We start from the raw sequence: 22,162 nt of genomic DNA, 5'->3' as shown, positions 1-22,162 counted from the left end.
CTACATTGGAGGAGATGGCAAACCGCAGCAGAATCCGCAGAAAAGAATTGACATGTCAATTCTTTCTGCGGATTCAAAACCGCAGCTTTTCCGCAGTTAAAAATCTGCAGCATGTGCACAGCAGAATGTAAATCCCATAGGATAACATGCTACTGTACACTGCCTGCAGAACTGCTGTGGCCAAAACCGCAGCGGAACCGCAGAAAAAAACGCAGCGTGTGCACATAGCCTTATAGTCCCCAGCTGGATTTTTAAACTGTTCCTGATGAAACATCACAGCATTTCAGAGGGTTTATAAAACGAACAAAGCTAATTGCAATGGCAGAGCTCTGATTCATGCTGTCCGAGGATTAGGCAGGTTCCCTTTACTACTACTACTAATCATATTCTTTAGCAAATTAATGTGTTGTGTATCAACAACGGGAGCATCAAAATGGTTGGCCGGTCATATAATGTAACCGATCTGATCTTCACTAGTAAAGATAGAGAAATATTATCGGACAATTTACCAGAATTCCCATAATTAGTTCTGGGAACAGCTTGCCCATACCAACCATTATGGTGTGCTAGAAAGCATAAGCCAAAGCACCACTCCAGATTTTTTTTTTGTTTCATTACACCAATTGCACAATTGGTGCCTCAAATGTAATTCCCCTGCCCTATATGATACTTACCTGTTGCCACCTGCATCCTTTTCCAGTATCGATCAGGTCTGATTCCAGCAAAAATTGACCTGCTGGCGACTCCAGTGTTTCAGGGAGCGCAATGGAGGTCACTCTTCAATACATCTGTACGAGAGACTCATATTGGCTCAGACTTGCATCGAGCTCTTGTAGCATTAACTTCAGACTTCCGACCAGTCAGAAATTACGGGCACAAGTTGGCGTTGCCGGACCAGAGCAGTGACGAAAACCGGTGAAGACGCTAGAGGGTGAGTATATGACTGGGGCCTTACATTTAAAGTGTCACTCCAGCGCTGAAAAAAAAAATAAACGCTGGCTGGAGTGGTGCTTTGATGGAGATGAACTGTAGCTAATGGCTAGTATTGCTACAATAAATTAAACTTGTGAGCAGGTAAATACAAAGCCATATAGTTAGAAGTATATTATAAAGGGAGAGGAAGAAAAGAAAAACATTTAAAACAAAAATCAAGCCAGTTTATTTATGCCACCTAAAAGTTAACAAGACTTTAAGGAGGGAGGGGGAAAAAACTTTGTGGCCAAATTCACAAACACAACACTGTATCCAGAGAAGAGGAAAAAAAATACAAAATACTATACAATGCTTGGGAACATTAACATCAGGCTTCCAAAGAGTATAGAAAAAAAAAAAGCCTACATACACAACAATTTGAAAAAGGGAAACTAAAAATTCTAAGAGTCAACGAGAAAGGGTGCCATACTACCAACCTCTCTCAGAATATTGCTTAAATAGTGAAGTTTAAATACATCCACCACAAATAGGTGGAAGGTAACTTAACGCTTTTATTCTCGTTTCCAGATAATTTGGTCATATAAATCAGGACTAAGTCATAAGCAGTAGTCCATTTACCCAACGAAGCTCAACCAACCATGTAGACATGGCTGTATAATGTGTGTAATGTTTACTGAGCAAAACTATAGCCTCAACATAGAACAGGAAGAGAACGATTACCAATCTGAACGGGAGACTCAACCATTCTAGTCTGTATTTTCATAGTGAAGAAACAATCTCCCCCCTTTGAAGATTGCATTATTTTACACGATTCTGGAGGAATTTACAGATTACGCACTTATAAGTCAAATCCACCAATAAAATCCCCCATGATTAAAAAAAAAAATTCTTAAAACTAAAAAACACAAAAGCAGGACAATTCACTGTATTAAAGCCTCGTTCAATTAAAGGTTTTAAACGAATAAGTTATCTCTAAACACAGGTAACAGGCTTCTTAATATCTCCGTGGTGGTGCTCCCTTAAAGGGCTTGAATCCAGAACCACCTCCTCGGGACATAGATCCTGGCATATGAACAACTCTGTTGATTGCAGAATTACTGGAAAGGTCAAAAAGGAAAACTATTAAATACACCAATATCAAGACCACAAGCATAATTTACAAATGTCTTCACAGCTATATAGACCTGCTCATCTTCCATTGGTCCTCTAATAACATACCTGGAATGAGGTGGCATCATATCTCCACTTCGACCATCTGGCATCCTTCTGCCATCATATCCACCAACTTGTGGGTTGGGACCGTGCCATTCTTTTCTTGGCCCAGCATTGTCACGCCCAGGGCCAACAGGTCTTCCTTCATTAAAGTGCTATAAAAGGTGACATTGATACTTTATAGCGGAGCAAAAATGTCTTCTGTTTATAAATTTAGAGATTAACTATTGCAGGAGATGTAGTAGGACACTTTTTCCCTTTGAATTCACTCCCAGCCAGGGTCACCCGGTTAGAAGGGAGAAAAATAATGAAAGTCTAAAGGAATGACTCCACTTTTAAAGAGTTTTACAAATAGAGTCTCAGTAAAAACTTACCTATTTTCAGAGTTAATGAGTTCTCTATTCATTGCTGTATTCTAAAGTGCCACAACATATCCCAGTCAGTGTAACTGTGTATCTTATTTTTCAATGGCACTATTTTGGGATACATACAATTCATCAACTGCTAGAGATGAGTGCACTGATTAGTAGGATCCTGGTCCAGCAGCCATGTACTACAGACAAGAGCCCTGAACACTACCTACAGGTCTCTACGTTGACTATGTAAATGCCAAACTGGGAGGTCATGACGCACCTCGTGGTGTGACACACATAATGACCCACTGGGCCTACTATTCAATAGAGCTGCTGGGGATGGCAGCAAGCAGAAGGCATTTTGCAAGGTTCCTGTGTGGCCGACACAAAGTAGTGACTTGGCCTGCTGAACCAGGGTGCTGTGAAATTTAATTTCTCATCTTTGTTAACCAATATAAAAATAAAGAAAAGGGTAAAAGAATAAAATACTTACTTGCCCACCGCTACCACGGTCTCCCACCATTATGCCACGATCACCATCTCTGCCACTAAAGCCAGAATTACCACCACGATTGCCATGCCCACCTCTGGCAGAATGGCCAGGTGCGTCTCGTCCAGGTCTGTCAGTTCTGTTGAAAGAAAAGGGGATTATTTTTCTTAACTTAAATGGAATCTGTCAGCAGGTTTTAGCGACATAATCTGAAGACAGGATGAGGTAGGGGTTAAAATACAGAATTCAGCATTGTGTCACTAATTAGACTGAGTGCGGTTTACTTACAATGAAGGTTTTATCACCAGGTGATCATAGTAGACACACTGCTGCATCAGTTATGATCGATGTGACACCGACTGGCTGTTTAATCCATTAGATGGTGCTGTCAATAGTGACTACAGCATCTAGATGGCTTCCTCTTTAGGCTTATCGGTACCTTGACATTGTGTGGTCCTGATGTTTGCCATGGCAATTCATGGTCAATTAGCAGCCTTAGATATAGTTCACGTTAGCAACATTTTGGTGGTAAAAATAAAATTCTTTCCTGCCATGCCACTTTGCATTAATTCCTGAAAAGCCCCTTAAGGGTTAATAGTTGACAGCAGTTTCAAACATGTTGAGGGGTGCCATTTTTAATATTTTATAAATAATATTTTAACAAACAAGACATTTCGATTTAAATTTACCACAATAAAATATGGGTCACAAAGTCTCGAAATAATTGGGATTAATTGAAACATTCAGAATTGAAAATTATTGCCAAATAAAAAGATGTCAAATTTTAAAAATTTGACCTGGCCATTAAAGAGGTTGGAAAAAAAAAAAAAAAATTATATATATATATATATATATATATATATATATATATATATATATATATATTCCACTAGTAAAACTATATTAAAAAAAAAGGATTTTTGGTACTCACCGTAAAATCTCTGTCTTGGAGCCTTCATTGGGGGAAACAGGTAACCATGGGTGTATGCTGCTGTCGCTAGGAGGCTGACACTATGCAAAGTAAAAACTGATTCCTCCTCCGTAGCATACACCCACTGACAGGCAGAAAGTACCTCAGTTAAGTGTCAAAGCAGTAGGAGAAGCAACCAACAAACTCCACATATGTACCGGCTCAACAACCAAGGCATGTATGCCCAAAACCAGTACAAACAAATAGGGAGGGTGCTGTGTCCCCCAATGAAGGCTCCAAGAAAGTTTTTACGGCGAGTACCAAAAATCCTTCTCTTTATCGCTTCATTGGGGGACACAGGTAACCATGGGACGTCCTAATGCAGTCCCCAAGGGTGGGTACGGAAGGAATGCAGAGAAAAAAAAAAAGGACTGAGGCCGGCCGATGCGTAACCGCCGCCTGTAGCACCTTTCCTTCCTAGGCCTGCATCAGACTAGACATAAAATATGAACTTTTTAAGACTTTGCCATAACGTGCAAATATGACTAGGTTGCGGCCCTGCAACCTCTAAAGCCGAGGCCTAGCAAGAAACTGCCTCAGGATTTATCCAGATTATGGACCGGAGAGGGGCAAGAAGGACCTAGAGAAGAAAGGACAATGTCTGCACTAATGTGGAATGAAAAAGAAAACTGAGAACGGCAGGATAATGCTGCCAACTCTTGTAGCCAATAATGCTAATGGAACCAAATAGTCATACTTAGGCCACCTGAATCAGATCTTCAGAAACTGTCGTAGAAACTTGAGGATGCTAGTTTTCTCGCCCAAAGCATGGCCAGAATGACCTGATGGGAAAAACTCCAGTCCCTTTCAGAAGTAGGCTTCAAGGCCATGACGTTAAACTTCAACGACTGTGAAACTGTGGAGAAAGAGCGGCCTTGCGGAAGAATATCCGGACGGTCTGGAAAGCCCGAGGAGGCGTCCAGGGGCAAGTACGCCAGCTCCAGGTACCAGGTCTGACTTAATAGCTTGTAGTTGTCAGGACTACTGGAAACCCTTCAGACCGATTTTTTTTTTTTTTTTTTATTGACTTGTGATTTAGGGGGTGGGGACAGAAGAGGCATCTGAAACTGGGACCACAGAATCACAAGTGCGTCGCAGCCGACAGCCATCAGATCCTGGAATCTAGTAACGTACCGGGGAACCTTTTGGTTCGATCGAGAAGTCATTAGGTGGGCATCCGGAATGCCCTACCTCCGACAAATTTATCAGAAGACGGCGGTGTTGAGAGACTACTCGCCTGACGCTAACCCCCGATAATACAAAAAAAAAGATGGATTTTTGGTTCTTACCGTAAAATCTCTTTCTTGGAGCCTTCATTGGGGGACACAGAATACCATGGGTGTATGCTGCTGCTGCTAGGAGGCTGACACTATGCAAAAACAATAAAATTAGCTCCTCCCCGGCAGTATACACCCACCGACAGGCACCAAGCACCTCAGTTGGTGAAAAAGCAGTAGGAGAAGCAACGAGAAAAAAACTCGAACCATATGTACCAACCCAACAGGGGACTCTAAGACCCAACACGGTACAACTGAAAAAGGGAGGGTGCTGTGTCCCCCAATGAAGGCTCCAAGAAAGAGATTTTACGGTAAGAACCAAAAATCCATCTTTCTTTATCGCCTTATTGGGGGACACAGAATACCATGGGACGTCCCAAAGCAGTCCCAAGGGTGGGAACAGCAAAAAGGAACGAAAGTAACCGAAAGGCTCAGGTCGGCCGGTGAGCCACCGCCGCCTGCAGAACCTTCCTACCAACCACAGCATCAGACGAGGCCTGGGTATGAACCCTGTAGAACCTCGTGAAGGTGTGCAAGGATGACCAGGTTGCAGCCTTGCAAATTTGCATGGCCGAGGCCTGGTGACGAGCAGCCCACGAAGCCGCCACAGCCCGGGTGGAATGAGCTCTTACTCCCGGAGGGGGCCGCTTTTCCTGAAGACGATACGCTTCCAGAATGGTAGAACGAATCCAGCGAGCGATCGTGGATTTGGAAGCCGGAAGGCCCTTCTGGCGACCTTCAGAGATGATTAGCAAGGAATCGGACAGACGGAAGGAAGAGGTCCTGGCAAGATAGACACGCAGGGCTCTAACTACGTCCAGTTTGTGGAGAGACTTCTCAAGAGGATGAGATGGAGCCGGACAAAACGAAGGAAGGACGATTTCCTCATTGATATGGAAAGCGGAAACCACCTTTGGAAGAAAAGAAGGAACGGGCCTGAGGACGGCTTTGTCCTGATGGAGAATGAGGTAAGGGGAACGACATGACAAGGCCGCCAATTCAGAAACTCTTCTGATGGAGGAAATGGCGATCAAAAAGGTGACCTTCCAAGAGAGAAGGGACAAAGGAATGTCCTGGAGAGGCTCGAACGGCGCCTTCTGGAGCGCGCTAAGAACGAGGTTGAGATCCCACGGGTCTATTGGCGAATGATGAGGGGGAGCCACGTGGGAAACCCCTTGTAGAAAAGTCTTGACCTGTGGTAGATAAGCTAGCTCTCTTTGGAAGAGGATAGAGAGCGCGGAAACCTGGCCCTTGAGCGTACTGAGGGACAGACCCGCGTCTAACCCAGCTTGAAGAAACCCTAGGATAGACGGGATAGAAAACGACATTGGGAAGACTTTGCTATCATCGCACCAACGGAAAAAAGCCTTCCAGTACCTATAGTAAATGCGGGAAGAGGCTGGTTTCCTGGCTCTGATCATAGTTTGAATAACCTGACTGGACAGACCTGATTCCTTTAGAATTGCGGTCTCAATGGCCATGCCGTCAAACTCAGAGACTGAGAATTCTCGTGGTAAAGGGGGCCTTGCGAGAGAAGGTCTGGACGGTCCGGAAGCCTCCAGGGAACGTCCGCGAGCATGTTGACCAGCTCCGCGTACCAAGGCCGTCTTGGCCAATCTGGAGCAACTAGAATCACTGGTACGCCTTCTGATTTTATCTTTTTTACCACCCGAGGGATCAATGCCAGAGGCGGGAACAAATACGGAAGTTGAAACTGGGACCACGGAGTCACCAGTGCGTCGCATGCGACGGCTAGAGGGTCCCTGGACCTGGCTACGAACTGCGGTACCTTGTGGTTCATCCGAGATGCCATGAGATCGACATCCGGGGTGCCCCAACGGTCGCATATCTGAGAGAAAACCGCGGGGTGCAGGGACCATTCGCCGGACGCTAGGCCCTGGCGACTCAGAAAGTCGGCTGCCCAATTTTCCACCCCTGGAATATGGACGGCAGAGATTGTCGGAACGTAACGTTCTGCCCAGCGGAATATCTTGGCCACTTCTGACATTACCTGTTTGCTGCGCGTACCCCCCTGATGGTTTATGTACGCCACGGCCGTGGCGTTGTCCGACTGAATGCGGACCGGCTTGCCGGAAAGGAGGGGCTGCCAGTGAAGAAGGGCAAGGAAAATCGCCCTGATCTCTAAAAGATTGATTGGAAGGAGAGACTCCTGTGGCTTCCAGCGTCCTTGGGCCGCTTTCTGATGGAACACGGCTCCCCATCCTAGAAGGCTTGCATCGGTGGTGATGATTTGCCACTGAGGAGGAAGGAAGGACCTCCCTTGGAGAACTGACGCTGGCCGTAGCCACCAAGTGAGAGACTGCCTCACTCTGAGAGGAAGCCGAATAGGACGGTCCAAGGACATCGTGGTCTTGTCCCAGGCTGAAAGCAGAGACAGCTGGAGAGGGCGAAGGTGGTACTGCGCAAAGGGCACTGCCTCCATGGAGGCCACCATCTTCCCCAGGACCTTCATGCCGAACCGAATGGGAATGGGAACAGGCCTCTTGAGAGATTTGATGCACTTGGACAGAGTTGCAAACTTTTCCTTTGGAAGAAAAACACGGGCTAGCTCCGTGTCGAATTCCATACCCAGAAAGGTCAGACGCTGGGTGGGGACCAGAATGGACTTCTCCTTGTTGACTAGCCAACCTAGGCGGCTGAGAGTGTCCAGGGTTATCTGAAGGCTCCGGAGACAGTCCTGGCGAGACAAACCCTTGATCAAAAGATCGTCCAGATAAGGGATGATGAGGATCCCTCTGGAGCGAAGGATGGCCATCACAGTCGCCATCACCTTCGTGAAAACCCGGGGCGCTGAAGCCAGGCCGAAAGGAAGAGCTGTGAACTGAAAGTGGTCTCCCTGAAACGCAAATCGAAGATACTTCTGATGTTGCACACATATTGGAATGTGGAGATAGGCATCCCGAATGTCCACCGAGCAGAGAAATTCCCCGGTCTCCATGGAAGCAATCACCGACCGAAGAGACTCCATCCTGAAATGGAGAATCTTCACGTGGCGATTGAGCAATTTGAGGTCCAGAATAGGACGAAGAGAGCCGTCTTTCTTCGGGACTACAAAGAGATTGGAGTAGAACCCGGAAAACCGTTCGTCTGAGGGAACGGGAACAATGACTCCGGCGGAAAGAAGGGAGGAAATGGCCTGCAGAAAACCCGGAATCTGGGCCCGCTGTCGCGGAGGCCGAGACCGGAAAAACCGTCTGTTCGGGAGTGAAGCAAATTCGATTTTGTAACCGGATGCGACGAGTTCTCTGACCCAAGCGTCGTCTACAACGGACAGCCAAGCATCCGCGAAAAAGGAAAGTCTGCCGCCCACCCTGGAAGGAATTCCAGGTGGGGGTGACCCGTCACTTAGACGAAAATCTGCCGGAATTGGCTCCTGCAGATCTGGAATATTGTCCTCTAGATCTCCAGCGAGGAGCGGGTTTGTAGGAAGGTTTCCTCTGATCCCGCTCCCTGGTGGCAGGCGGCCGATCCTGTTGAGTGGCCCTCTCCGTGGCAGAGAAGGGACGAAAAGGCCTGAATGGTCGAAACCCCCTTCTGTTGAAGGGGCGTTTTGGTCGAGACTGGGGAAGCGAAGTACTTTTGCCTCCAGTGGCATCGGAAATTATCTGATCCAGCTTTGCTCCTAAGAGCCTAGAGCCATGGAATGGCAGATTGGTAAGCGACTTTTTCGAAGTAGTGTCCGCATTCCATGACTTTAGCCAAAGGACTCGGCGTACAGCTACTATGTTGCTGTTAGCCCTTGCTACGCAGCCGGCCGCGTCCAAGGAGGCGGCCAAAAGGTATTTTCCCGCCTGGTTAATCTGATCTGCAAGATCTGCCAATTCGTCTTGAGGAGCTGACGCTAAGATGCCTCTGCGAAGAATTTTTGCCCAAGCGGAAATGACCTTCGCCACCCAGGCGGATGCGAAAATAGGGCAGAGAGAGGTGCCAGATGCCTCAAAGATAGATTTAGCCAGAGATTCAATCTGCCTGTCAGAAGGATCTTTGAGCGACGCCCCGTCTGGAAGAGAGAGAACCGTTTTAGAGGCTATCCGGGATACTGGAGGATCTACCTCTGGAGCCTTGGACCACTTTGAGAGCAGTTCTGCGTCAAAGGGGTACAGAACGTCCAAATACTTGCGGCCTGAGAAACGTTGTTCAGGGCGCTCCCAGTGTTTGGCTAAGGTAGTATTAAAATCGTTGTGATTGGGAAAGGTTCGGGACGGAGGTCTGGCTCGTCTAAGGACAACCGAGCCTTCCTGAGCTGGAGCCTCATCCTGTTTAAGTTTTAGTGTTTGGAAGATAGCTGCAAGCAAACTATCGACCATGTCCCGCGTTTTAGAAACGCTGTTCCCCTCAGAGCTAGCTTCCGAATGAGAATCATCGCCTGACTGAAGGCTGTCATCTGAGGAAGGAGAAGGAGGCCTGGGAGCAGAAGGGCCCTGCGAGCTCGAGGACGAAGAGGACCGAGCCCGCTTCCTAGAAGACCTTCCCCGTCTGTCTCTCTGAAGGTCGCGGTCAGGTGCGGACGACTCACCCCGAGAGGTGGTCGGGGCAGAGGTGGCTGAGGATAGCTGAGGTAATCGTTCTAAAACCTGGACCAGCGACTGTGATACTTTTGTCAAGTCAGACACAGACTGTGACATTGTAACGGCCCACTCCGGGGAGAGAGAGGAGGGAAGAGCGCCCTCCGCCCGGGACTCTGTGCGCTCCTGAGATGCTGACATATTGGAAGGACGGCAGGGGGGGCAGAATGGAGACGACTGACCTGATGCCCACTTCTTTTTACAGCGCGCACAGGCGTAATAGATAGCGGTGGGCCTGAAGCAGAGATCCCCTGAAGGGTTGGGCATAAGTAGACTGCACTGAATGGCCGCAGGATTTATGGAATAACTGCTGAGGGGAGCTAATCTTTGCCTCAGAGCAGAGCCTACCGAGATTCTGTGAGCAGCAGAAAACGCTGAAGTGTCCCCCAAACAGCGCAGGAAGGAGTGAAACAACCAGGAAATCCTTGTGCTGGAAGATGGGGGGCGGAGCTTAGCGGCTGCGCCGTGATTGGCTACCAGCGACGGAGGGGGCATGACAGAGAGGGGAGGCTGGCATTCCAAAGAGAAAGAAGCCCTGTGATGGGCTAGAAAAGGCGCGCTGAAAGAGCGCGCTCAAGAATGGAGGAGGGAGCAGAGAAATTCCCCTGGCTGAGGGGAAAGTGAAAGTGAAAGTGACGGCGCCCGCGCCGGCGCTGCAACCCCTTGCCCACCCCGACATACCGCGCTCAGGATGAAATATGAAGCGGTCCCCTGCTTGCGACGCTGCTGCGGTGAGTGAAGGAATCCGCAGCGTCTCCCTGACTAAGAGGGGAAGGGATAGTTCCATTGTGAGAGCGCGCGGCAGGCAAAAAGGGCGGGAGATTCAAAAACAGTGGACCTGTAATCCCAAGATCCAACTTCTCCCATGCACTGGAGCTTATGCGGGGGCCGGAGGGAACGTACAGGCACTTACCTGACGTCCCTGAAGAGGATGACCACAGGGGCCCACGGGGAAACGGCAGGCCGCTGGGGGGAAGGGAGTCCTCTGTACCCGCATCCTGCAGAAGACGGCTTGAAATACCTGCGCTGCGATCGCCGTCTTCCTCTCAGCCCTGTCCCGAGAGAGGGGTGAGGAGGGGGATTCGGCAAGGACTAGCCACCTGTCCACAACCCTTATCACCGGAAGGCGAAAGGGAAAAGTCCTGCCTGCGGTACTGAGAGTTGCGATGTGGATGACACCACACTGCTCGCTCAGCCGCATGATATGGGAAATCAGGGTGACAACTACACCCTGTTTCCCGATGGAAAATAACCTAAAAGACAAAAGAGGGAAAAATTAAAAAGTTCAGACTAAACCTGAAAAGAAAAAAGCGGATCTGGGGAGATCCCGGTCCGCCTCCTACAGACACTAAGCACAAACTGAGGTGCTTGGTGCCTGTCGGTGGGTGTATACTGCCGGGGAGGAGCTAATTTTATTGTTTTTGCATAGTGTCAGCCTCCTAGCAGCAGCAGCATACACCCATGGTATTCTGTGTCCCCCAATAAGGCGATAAAGAAAATCGGTTTCCTAGTAGTCTACCCCTGGAATGTGGACTGCTGATATGGCGGGGATATGGTAGTCTGCCCAACGCAGGATCATTGCTACCTCTACCTTGATCCGTGAGTTATGAGTCCCACCTTGGTGGCTTATGTTCCAAGACATACTGATAGAGAATTTAGATTGTGAGCCTCATCGGGGACAGCGATGATGTGTGCAAACTGTAAAGCGCTGCGGAATATGGGCATATGCCAGCACCATACAAAAATAAATACTATTATTACTACTATGTAAGCCACAGCTGAGACAAAGTCCGACTGACTGCGGACTGGCTTGCTTGCGAGGAGAGACTGCCAGCGGAGGGCAAGAAGAATTGCCTTGATCTCCAAGAGACAGATGGGGAGGAGGGTCTCATGAACATTCCAGCGACCTTGTGCTGCGAGAATGAGGAAGCCCGCTCCCCTACCCTGAAGACTGGCATCAATGTTGAAGATCTGCCAACAGAGCGGGAGAAATTACCTCCTGTGCAGGGCAGAGACGGACATTGTCCACGAAGAGAGGGACTGCTTCGCATTGAGAGGTAAAAGCACTGGCCGATCCAGGAACAGGCCAGGGAAACAATTATCTTGTCCCAGGTAGACCAGAGGGCCAATTGAAGAGGGCGGGTGTGAAGCTGGGCATAAGACACCGTTTCTATGACCGCCACCATGACCTCTGTGAAGACCGTGGTAGCGGATGCCAGGCTGAACTGGAGTGCCGTGAACTGGTAATGATGGTCCTGTATCGCAAAACCGAAGGAACCTTCGATGCCGTACACAATAGAAATGTGCAGGAAACCATTCTAAATGTCAACAGAGTAAAGTAAGCCCCCCTGCTCCATGGAGGGAAACACTGAGCACAAGGACTCCGTTCTGAAGAAGCAAATCCGAAGGTAACATAGTAACATAGTTATTAAGGTTGAAGGTAGACTTTAAGTCCATCTAGTTCAACCCATATCCTATCCTAACATGTTGATCCAGAGGAAGGCAAAAAAAAACCCATGTGGCAAACAGTAAGCTTCACATTGGGGAAAAAAATTCCTTCCAGACTCCACATACGGCAATCAGACTAGCTCCCTGGATCAACGCAATGTTAAGGAAACTAGTGTATATACCCTGTAATAATATGCTTTTCAAGAAAATCATCCAGTCCCTTCTTAAATTTTAGTAGGGAATCACTCATTATAACATTATATGGCAGAGAGTTCCATAGTCTCACTGCTCTTACAGTAAAGAATCCGCATCTGTGAGTATGCTTAAACCTTCTTTCCTCCAGACGTAGAGGATGCCCCCTTGTCCCGGTCACAGGTCTAAGAGTAAAAAGATCATTAGAAAGGTCTTGGTATTGTCCCCGCATATATTTATACATTGTAATAAGATCACCCCTAAGCCTTCGATTCTCCAAACTAAATAACCCCAAGTGTAATAACCTGTCTTGGTATTGCAGACCCCCTAATTCCCTAATAACCTTGGTCGCTCTTCTCTGTACCCGCTCCAGTTCAGCTATGTCTTTCTTATACACCGGAGACCAGAACTGTACACAGTATTCTAAGTGTGGTCGCACTAGTGAATTATATAGAGGTAAAATTATGTTCTCCTCATGAGCATCTATGCCTCTTTCAATGCATCCCATTATTTTATTTGCCTTTGCAGCAGCTGCCTGACACTGGCCACTAAATGCGAGTTTGTCGTCCACCCATACACCCAGGTCTTTTTCAGTGACAGTTTTGCCCAGTGTTTTACAATTAAGCACATAATTATACATCTTGTTCGTTCTACCCAAGTGCATGACCTTACATTTATCCCCATTAAAGCTCATTTGCCATTTATCATCCCAAGCTTCTAGTTTACATAAATCCTCCTGTAATATAAAATTGTCTTCCTCTGTATTGATTACCCTGCAGAGTTTAGTGTCATCTGCAAATATTGAAATTCTACTCTATGCCCCCTACAAGGTCATTAATAAATATGTTAAAAAGAAGCGGGCCCAAAACTGACCCCTGTGGTACCCCACTGCTAACAGTGACCCAGTCTGAGTGTGCTCCATTAATAACCACCCTTTGTTTCCTATCCCTGAGCCAGCTCTTAACCCACCTACACCATTTTCCCCTATCCCCATTGTTCTCATTTTATGTATCAACCTTTTGTGTGGCACCGTATCAAAAGCTTTTGAAAAGTCCATGTACACCACGTCAACTGCATTCCCTTGGTCCAGTCCGGAACTTACCTCTTCATAATTCCTGCAGCACTCGGGGGTGTATCCCATCCAGGCACGGGGATTTGTTAATTTTAGTGATTTTTAGACGCCGCTGTACTTCCTGCTGGGTTAAGCAGGTGACATTTAATGGAGAAATTTTATCCCTGATCATGTTATCCGTCATGGGATTTTCTTGTGTAAATACTGTTGAAAAAAAGTCATTTACCATACTGACTTTTTCCTCATCCACCATTTCACCCAGACTATTTTTAAGGGGGCCAACACTATCATTTTTTAGTTTCTTACTATTTATGTAGTTAAAGAATATTATGGGATTATTTTTACTTTCTGTGGCAATGAGTCTCTGTCTCAATCTTTGCTGTTTTGATTTGCTTTTTACAGAATTTATTTAATTTTCTGTATTTATTTAATGCCTCATCACTACCTACTTGCTTTAATTCTCTAAATGCTTTATTTTTATCTCTTATTGCGCCCCTTACAGCTCTATTTAGCCATAGTGGTTTCCTCCTATTTCTAGCATGTTTATTCCCATACGGTATATATTGTGCACAGGTCCTATTCAGTAAGCTAATAAATGTCTCCCATTTTCTTTGTGTATTTTTAGGTCTCAGGATATCGTCCCAGTTGACTGCACCAAGATCATCTCTCATCCGTTGGAAATTTGCTTTCCTGAAGTTTGGTGTCCTTGTAACCCCTCTACTACACATCTTATTAAAGGATACATGAAAACTTATTAATTTGTGATCACTATTACCCAAGTGACCCTCAACCCTTACATTTGATATGCAGTCTGGCCTGTTGGTTAATATTAGGTCTAGCAGTGCCCCCCCTCTTGTTGGGTCCTGAACCAGTTGTGAAAAGTATTTGTCTCTCATAGTTGTCAAAAACCTATTACCTTTGCTGGAACTGCAGGTTTCGGTTCCCCAATGTATTTCAGGGTAGTTGAAGTCCCCCATAATAATGACTTCTCCTTGAATCGCAGCTTCATCTATTTGCTTTATGAGGATATTCTTTGTTGCTTCCATTATTTTTGGAGACATAACAAACCCCTATCAGTAATTTATTATTTTTCCCCCCTTATCTCTACCCACAGGGACTCTACATTTTCATTAGATTCATATATATTATCACAAAGGATGGGTTTTAAGGATGATTTTACATATAAACACACGCCTCCCCCTTGCTTATTTGTCTGGTCATTTCTGAACAGACTATAGCCCTGTAAATTAACCGCCCAGTCATGGCTCTCGTCCAGCCATGTCTCAGATATCCCCACCATGTCATAATTATGTTCCAACAACATTAACTCCAATTCCTCCATTTTGTTGGCGAGGCTTCTGGCATTAGTATACAATGCACTTTATGTATCTCTCTGTACCTCTATTCTTTCTTAAATTATTAACTATTCTAACCCCACCCCCCACTGCGCGAGGTCAAAGATTGGGGGGAAACGTCTTTTTTCGGGAGTAGGAAGAGGTTCGAGTAGAAACCAGAAAACCGTTCGTGCCAAGGAACGGGTACAATGACACCTGAGCTTAGGCAGGGACGAGACGGCTTAGAGAACACATGAGAGGGTTTAATTGGCGGGAGAGAAAAATGTCTTCCTGGGGCAAAGAAAATCCCATCTTGTAGCCGGGTGTAACGATCACCCTGACCCAGGCGTCGTCAACCGCCGACAACCAAGTCTCCGAAAAAGAAGAAACCTGCCTTCCACCCCTGAAAAGAAACCCAGGTAGGGGTGACCCATCATTAGATGAGAATCTGTGATAGGGGGATCCGAAGGACTTAGAGACGGGTCCTAGGCCTCCAGTGAGGAATAGCTTGAAGGAAGGTTTCCTTCTTTCCCTTTGTGCAGGAGAACAGTCCTGCTGGACGGAACCGCCAGAGGAAAGGCAGAGAGCCTCTGGTGGCGTCAGAAGGGATCTGGACCAGCTTGGTCCAAAAGAGCTAGATCTGCTAGCTACTCTGTAGGAACCGCCGCCATAATCCACCAGCAAAGAATCTTGGCCCAGGGCGATATGTCTTTCAGCACTCAAGAGGCGAAATTAGGTCAGAGAGAAGTGCATGACGCCTCTAAGACAGATACAGCTAAGGCCACAATCTGTCTGTCCATAGCGTCCTTGAGAGATGCCGCATCAGGGCTGGACAGAACAGTTTGAGTGGCTAAGCGTGAGAAAAGGCAGATCCACCTTAGGGGGAATCGGACCAAATGCTGACAAGGTCTAAACTAAAAAGGTCTAGAACGTCGAGACGTTTTCGTCCCGATAAGCGTTTGCCGAGAAGTTCCCAGTGTCTAGAGGTGGTAGCCTCAAACTCTTTGGGGAAAAAAATGCTGGAGGGACGTCTCACCGCTTGAATGAAACGGAGATGTCCTGAGCAGTCGCATGCTCCACTTTTACGTCGAGAGTTTGAACAATAGCTGAAATAAGGTTATCTACCAAGTCCCGCATCCTAGAAGTCTGATCCACCTCCGAGTCAAACTCTGACTGAAAAGCTACGTCCGACCCGACGTCCGCCTCCGAGGAGGGGGAACAGGTAGAGAGGGACATTATGAATGCCGCAGAGGGGCCCGGTGAACTGGATGAGGAGCTAGACAGAGTCCGCTTCCCAATTCCTTTTTCTGGTCTGTCCCTGTGAAGGTCGTGGTCGGGTGCATGCGAATCACCATAGGAGGTGTTCGGGGCACTGGTGGCAGCAGACAGATGCGGCATACATTCCAGGACCTGTACCAGGGAATGTGAATTTTCTAGTCAGGTCCGAGACTGACTGAGACCTGGCAACAACCCACTCTGGAGGGAGGAGTGCTTTCATCCCGAAAATTTAATCTACTGTCCGGCTGGAGACTGGCTGGGACATGGCAAAAGCCCACTCCAGAGGGAGGGGAGTGCCGTCCTCCAGGAAGATGCCGAGGGACCTGGTCTCGCTTCCCTTGATCCATACCAGATATGTCCTTGTGGACATCGCAGGCAGGTGCGTGCGAAACACCATAAAAGGTGTTCGGAGCACTGGTGGCAGTAGACTGATGCAAAAGGCGCTCCAGGACCTGGGTCGTGGACTATGAAACCTCTGTCAGGTCGGATAATGACTTAGACATGGCAGCAGCCCACTCCGGAGGGGGGCGAGTGCTCTCGACCTGGACGTTAGGGGACTGCTATACGGTAGAAAAGCTGCAGTACAAGCAAAAACAATGCAGACTGGCCAGAAGGCTACTGCTTTTATACAGATGAAGGGCAAAGGGAGAGACAAAGACTGCTGCCGGGGATAGATAAGTTCCTATAATGTAGAAAAAAGGCAGCCAGTCTGGTCTGGTCCTACCTAAACCTGAGACGGCGCTGTCGCTGCTCAGGCTGCAGTGTCTCCCAGATCCGGTGCCGGATAGAGATGGATGCCTGCTGAGCCCGCTGGAGATGCACAAATCTTCGTTCACTGCTACAGACAGACATGCTGCCTGCTGTGCCCTCTGGCAGATGGTGACAGACAGTGCACAAATCCACAGATAGTGCATGATGCCAAACTTGCAAGCCTTGAGATGCTATACTGGGGTTGAGTCTAGGGTGACGAAGAGAGGGCTAGAGAGGCCCACTCACTGACTAAAGAAAACAAGGCCATCGGGAGGGGGCGTGGCTAAGCCCAAGGCGCACGCCGATTGGCCTGGTAATGCTCAGGGCGTGCACTGATTGGCCGAGGGACAGTGACTGGCTTGAGGCTAGCAAGAGAGCGTGGCTATGTGGCCGGGAGAGAAGGCCCAAAGCCGGGGGCTCAATTAGCAGAAGGAACCAGATAGGCCGCGCCATCTCAAGCTAATGTGCCGGCCGGCGAAAAACCAAAGAAAAGAGCCCCTCCTAGTAGCTGACACAGCGGGGGGTGCCAGTAGTGACCGGACCTGCCAGGGAGAGACAGGTACAGCGCCATGCTGCAGAGCGGTGGGCGTGATCCGGCCGGAGCTGTGCTGGGAGGCGTGTCCTGGACGTAGCCAGGATTATCTGACCCAGTGCCGTCTCCCATCGGGCACGAAAGAGCGCGAAAGATGAAGCCGCGGCCTGCAAATGGCCCAATCACCGAGGATGACGCGCAGAAGGGGGGGGTGCCCGGCGGTGGAAAAGAGCGAGATAATAGGATGGCACGCCAAGGGGCGTGTCCGGTATAGAAGATGGCTAGGGAAACTAAACACGCCAAGCGGGGGGTGTGTCTGGTCAATAAAGGCGGGTGATAGGAGACAAGCAGGAGAGGGGGTGTGCTCCTGACTTAGAATGGCCGAAGGGAAGATGAAAGCCTGCAAAATGCCGGGGCCGCGCACTATGAGAAAAAAAGGCACGAAAATTGAACCTGTGGACCAGGGAGGAAAGAGGTTGTCTACAGCAGGGACCTATACACCGGTAAACGGGGGAGCTGCTGCCGGAGGAAGCTGCTGGGGGGGGGGGCCCCGCTGGCTTACCACCTGCTTGAAACCAGCCCCTCTTGATAGATGAGGATTGCATTAGGAGCCCTTGGAAGTGATGGGGTCCTGGAAATGAAGATCCTCCTTCCCGCACCGTCTCTGGACGGTGCAGAAAACTGTATCGACCCCTTATTAAAAAGGGGGAAGGCCACCAACGGTGACCACCGTCTTCCTCTCAGCCCTCTCCGAGGAGAGGGGTGAGGAGGGGATAAGGCAAGGACTGGCCACCGAGAGTCACTCTGAACCACCCCAAAAGGGGGACAGGGGACAAGTCCTGCCAGCGGGTCCGAGAGTGGGCGATGCAGGTGACACCACACTGCTCTCTCGGTCGCTTAAGTGTGGGAAAACAGGGTGAGCAACTGCACCCTGTTACCCGATTAGCTGTATCTGAAAAACAAAGGGAAAAGGATTAATAAGTTCACACAGAAACATGTGAAAGAAAAAACACTGTGGATCTGGTGTTAGATCCAGGTCCGCCTCCTACAGACACTAAGCTTAAACTGAGGTACTTCCTGCCTGTCATTGGGTGTATGCTACGGAGGAGGAGCCAGTTTTTACTTTATTTGCATAGTGTCAGCCTCCTAGCGACAGCAGCATACACCCATGGTTACTTGTGTCCCCCAATGAAGCGAGAGAAAAAAAAAAAAGTATGTGAAGTCCAGCCTCAGGTGGCCATGGAACAATGTCTCAACCCCCTCATTTCCAAGCACTAAAATGCTCTAAGCATGGTTGATAACAGCATCAGAGTGGGTTAAAACAGCTGAATTTGCAGCAGCTACGAGTTTGGGGGCCAGTTGAAAAGAAAATCAAATAACCAAGCTTTTAGCACCCTACTCCCCTAGGAAAACTGTCAGTGTTAGTTGAAAATGATAAATTACAAGTTTACACATTGAGACTAAGCACCTTGTATCTCGTTTATCAGTTGGAATTCCTCCTTCTTTCCAGTTAGTGGACCGTGGTGGCTTTCCTGGAGTATCTCTTGGATGATGGCCATGCTGCTGCATATCAGGGTTGCTGAGTCTTCTATCAGGGCCTTGGCCCTCAGGTCTGTTTGCTCCTGGTCTGTCAATACCTACAGGCCTTCGTTCATCTCGATCTCTCCGATCTGTATCTCTTGGCTCATTTCGGACTTGTGTTGGATCACTTCTTCTTGCATCATTGAAATTCTTGTTAAAGTTCTTTTTGTTATCCCCTTGGTTTGAAAAACGGTCACGTCTACCGGACAGAAAAGAAACAAAAACAGTAAGCATACACCATTGTAAAAAAGCAAACAAAATTATCTGCATATTTACCTTTCAAAAGATGACGCAGAAGAACCCTCTGAAATCCGACCCCGTTCTCGATGATCAAAGTCAGTGAACCTGGGCTGCTGCTGATTGTATTCAGACCCTCGATTAAAGCGGGAATCTGTATCCATAGACATTTTCTTGTTCTCACCCCAGAAGTTCTCTCTCCTTTGGGAAGAAAAAGTGTGTTAAAAAAAAAAAAAAAAAAAAAAAAAAAAGAGAGGAGACATTTTTTTCTTCTCCTGCCGACCCACCTCTCCCTCCCCCCGGGAGCAAAGCAATAAATCTGTGCATGGCCTAGGGCGGCCATTTTTCTCCAGAGTCCACCACATTTAAAACTCTGAAAGCCCAGAGTCCCCACACTTCTTAAAAGAGTCACCGGAGCCCCCTGCACCGCCGAACATTCCCTCCTACCAGCCTGGGACCAGCTTCATGCAGCGGCGACCCTGCAACCCCACAGCCAGTAATCTACATTTGGGTTATAAGACACCCCCCCATTCCCTTCCCAAATTGGGGGGGGGGGGGGGGGGGGGGGGGAGGTGTTATCTTAATCCAAACAATACGGTACTTTAGAAATTTTTCACAGTGACATTGGGATTTTCCGCTCCCCGTATTTAGACAATATGACTGTTCACCTTTCTACTTAAGTGGTAGGTTGCCTCATCACAGAACACTATCCAAGAAGCAAATTCATCATCTTCCAGTGCTGCATGAAAGTGCTGAATTCTTACTGGAAGCAGCGGTCGACTGGCCATAAACGTTGCATTAGCTGTATGTGATATGGTATTTAGCACAGAATCTTAAAGTCAGCTGAAGAATGCCAAGTACGCAAAGTGTTGGTTTCAAAAGGTCCCTCAAGCCCTTCTCCACTGCTTCGCCTGTAACAGTGTCAACCGGCGCTTTTACGTTCACACAAGCATCCTGTATCCTTCAATTGTTGACACTACTGCAAAATGCTCTGGTGACCAGGCGGGTCACTTTCATACAGTCTTCAGAACGCCCGCTGCATGTTAATTGATTTACTCTTCTCATTCTCTAACACACAACGCTTTCTCTCGCATAGTCGCCATTTTGGGTTCTGATGCAGCCTTACTTCCTGGTGAGTCATAAGTGTTCCAGTTTTATATGACTCAGTACTGTGCAAAAGTTTTAGGCAGGTGTGGTGAAAAAAAAAGTGCTACAAACCAAGAATGCTCTCAAGAATAGAAATCTTAATAGTTTTAATTTTGTCAAAAAGTAAACTGAATGAACAAAAATCTAAAAAATTTGGTGTGCCAGGCCTTTGACAAAAAAAAAAAAAAAAAAATTAATAATTCTAGCTACACATACACAGTTTTTTTTTTTTTAAGAAACTCAGCGGGAGAGTTCTCCAATTGGTTTGGAACAAGCACAAATTTTCTGTGGATGTAGAATTGTGCAATCCCATGTCTTCGTGGAATCACCGACAAACTCAATGTTGCCATCAGTGGAGTTTTAGCACATTTTCTACAACTCCTTGTTATTCATTATGCTGAAGATATTTCTTAAATGACATTGGCTGTATGTTTGGGGTCGGTGTCCTGCGCAGAATAAATTTGGAGCCAATCCTGATGGTATTGCACGATTGATAAGTACCTGCCTGTATTACTATTAATTGTTGTCACTATTAATCCTTACAAAACCTAAATTCTAGCTGCTGATATGCAGCCAAAGATGCTTGGATCCTTCACCATGCCTCTCTGTTGCCTGTAGACACTCATTACTGTACCACTTTCCAGCCTTGTAGGAAACCATAGACATTGTTACAGCAAAATAATTCATATATCCACTGATTAGTCCAAATCACTTGCTGCCATTCATTTTCTGCACCACAGATTCTATGATTTTGCACATAATTCAATTTTATAGCCTTGTTAACATGTCGAAGGTATGACTTTTTTGCCACAATTATTCCATGAAGATCATGTCAGGCCAGAATTCGCTGAACTATAGATGAATCATAGATGTGTCTCACTGGCTGCCGCTCGTTCTGAGGCACAGCTGATCATCCAACTGGAAGCATGTGTCTTATGTGCACATTTCTTGGTGCATTCTTAAAAGAACTTGAACAGAGTATCCTGAAACCACAATCTGCTTTGAAATCTTTACATGTGAGAGACATTGCTGATGCAGTATAACTACCTGGTGTCTAGTTGCTGTGCTCAGACTTGACATGGTGGATGACCAGTGACATGAAATGGTCTTTCACAACCCCACTTTTATAGAAGAGTTTGGCTGTTTGCCCAGTTAAAGGGAATCTGTCACCCCTTTTTTTAGATATCATATAATGATATCTTTCAATTGTGTGTCACATAACGATTCACTTAGTACTTTTGCTTCCCCCTGACAACGCACCTTTCATGCATAAATACCTTGTTTATATCGGTTCAGATGTATGTAAACTGCCGCAGTCCGGTCCGATGGGCGGGGCTTATTCACCTGCTCCCCCCTCCCTGTCTTGCTCTACGCATTTCTTCTTGTGTAGAGCAAGACAGGGGGGGAAGCAGTTGAATAAGCCCCGCCCAGCGGACCGGACCGTGGCAGTTTACATACATCTGAACCGATATAAAAAAGGTATTTATGCATGAAAGGTGCGGGGTCAGGGGGAAGCAAAAGTACTAAGAGAATCCTTATGTGACACAACTGAATGATATCATTATATGATATCTCAAAAAGGGGTGACAGATTCCCTTTAAGCTTCTTACACGGCTATTGTGATAATTACGGCTTTTCAAAACACATGAAAATAACCATCATCACCTGTTCGGTATAACTGTTACTCATACACCTGACTATAATCTTACAAAACTGCTGACTTTATGAATTTGATTGTCTCGTTCAATTTGCATTTTTTTAAACTAATATA

The 22,162-nt window shown here is 47.2% G+C and overlaps 1 protein-coding gene across 3 annotated transcripts in view; it reads right to left on the bottom strand.

The window, feature by feature from the left end:
- Positions 1 to 1,135: 1,135 nt before the first annotated feature.
- Positions 1,136 to 22,162, bottom strand: part of SLTM (SAFB like transcription modulator) — a 137,620-nt gene continuing 116,593 nt past the window's right edge. For all 3 annotated transcript variants that reach the window (XM_073586965.1, XM_073586967.1, XM_073586966.1), the window contains 5 exons: positions 19,285 to 19,446; positions 18,896 to 19,207; positions 2,992 to 3,127; positions 2,152 to 2,300; positions 1,136 to 2,030 (listed from right to left, as the gene is read on the bottom strand). In XM_073586965.1, coding sequence (XP_073443066.1) covers positions 1,928 to 2,030; positions 2,152 to 2,300; positions 2,992 to 3,127; positions 18,896 to 19,207; positions 19,285 to 19,446 — 862 coding nt within the window. In that variant the 3' untranslated portion in view covers positions 1,136 to 1,927. The remainder of the gene's footprint in view (positions 2,031 to 2,151; positions 2,301 to 2,991; positions 3,128 to 18,895; positions 19,208 to 19,284; positions 19,447 to 22,162) is intronic.

This window comes from Dendrobates tinctorius, unplaced genomic scaffold, assembly GCF_039654945.1.
Source record: "Dendrobates tinctorius isolate UK_male_01 unplaced genomic scaffold, ASM3965494v1 ptg000097l, whole genome shotgun sequence".
Classification (NCBI taxonomy): Eukaryota; Metazoa; Chordata; class Amphibia; order Anura; family Dendrobatidae; genus Dendrobates; species Dendrobates tinctorius.
This window is presented reverse-complemented; position numbering and strand designations above follow the sequence as displayed.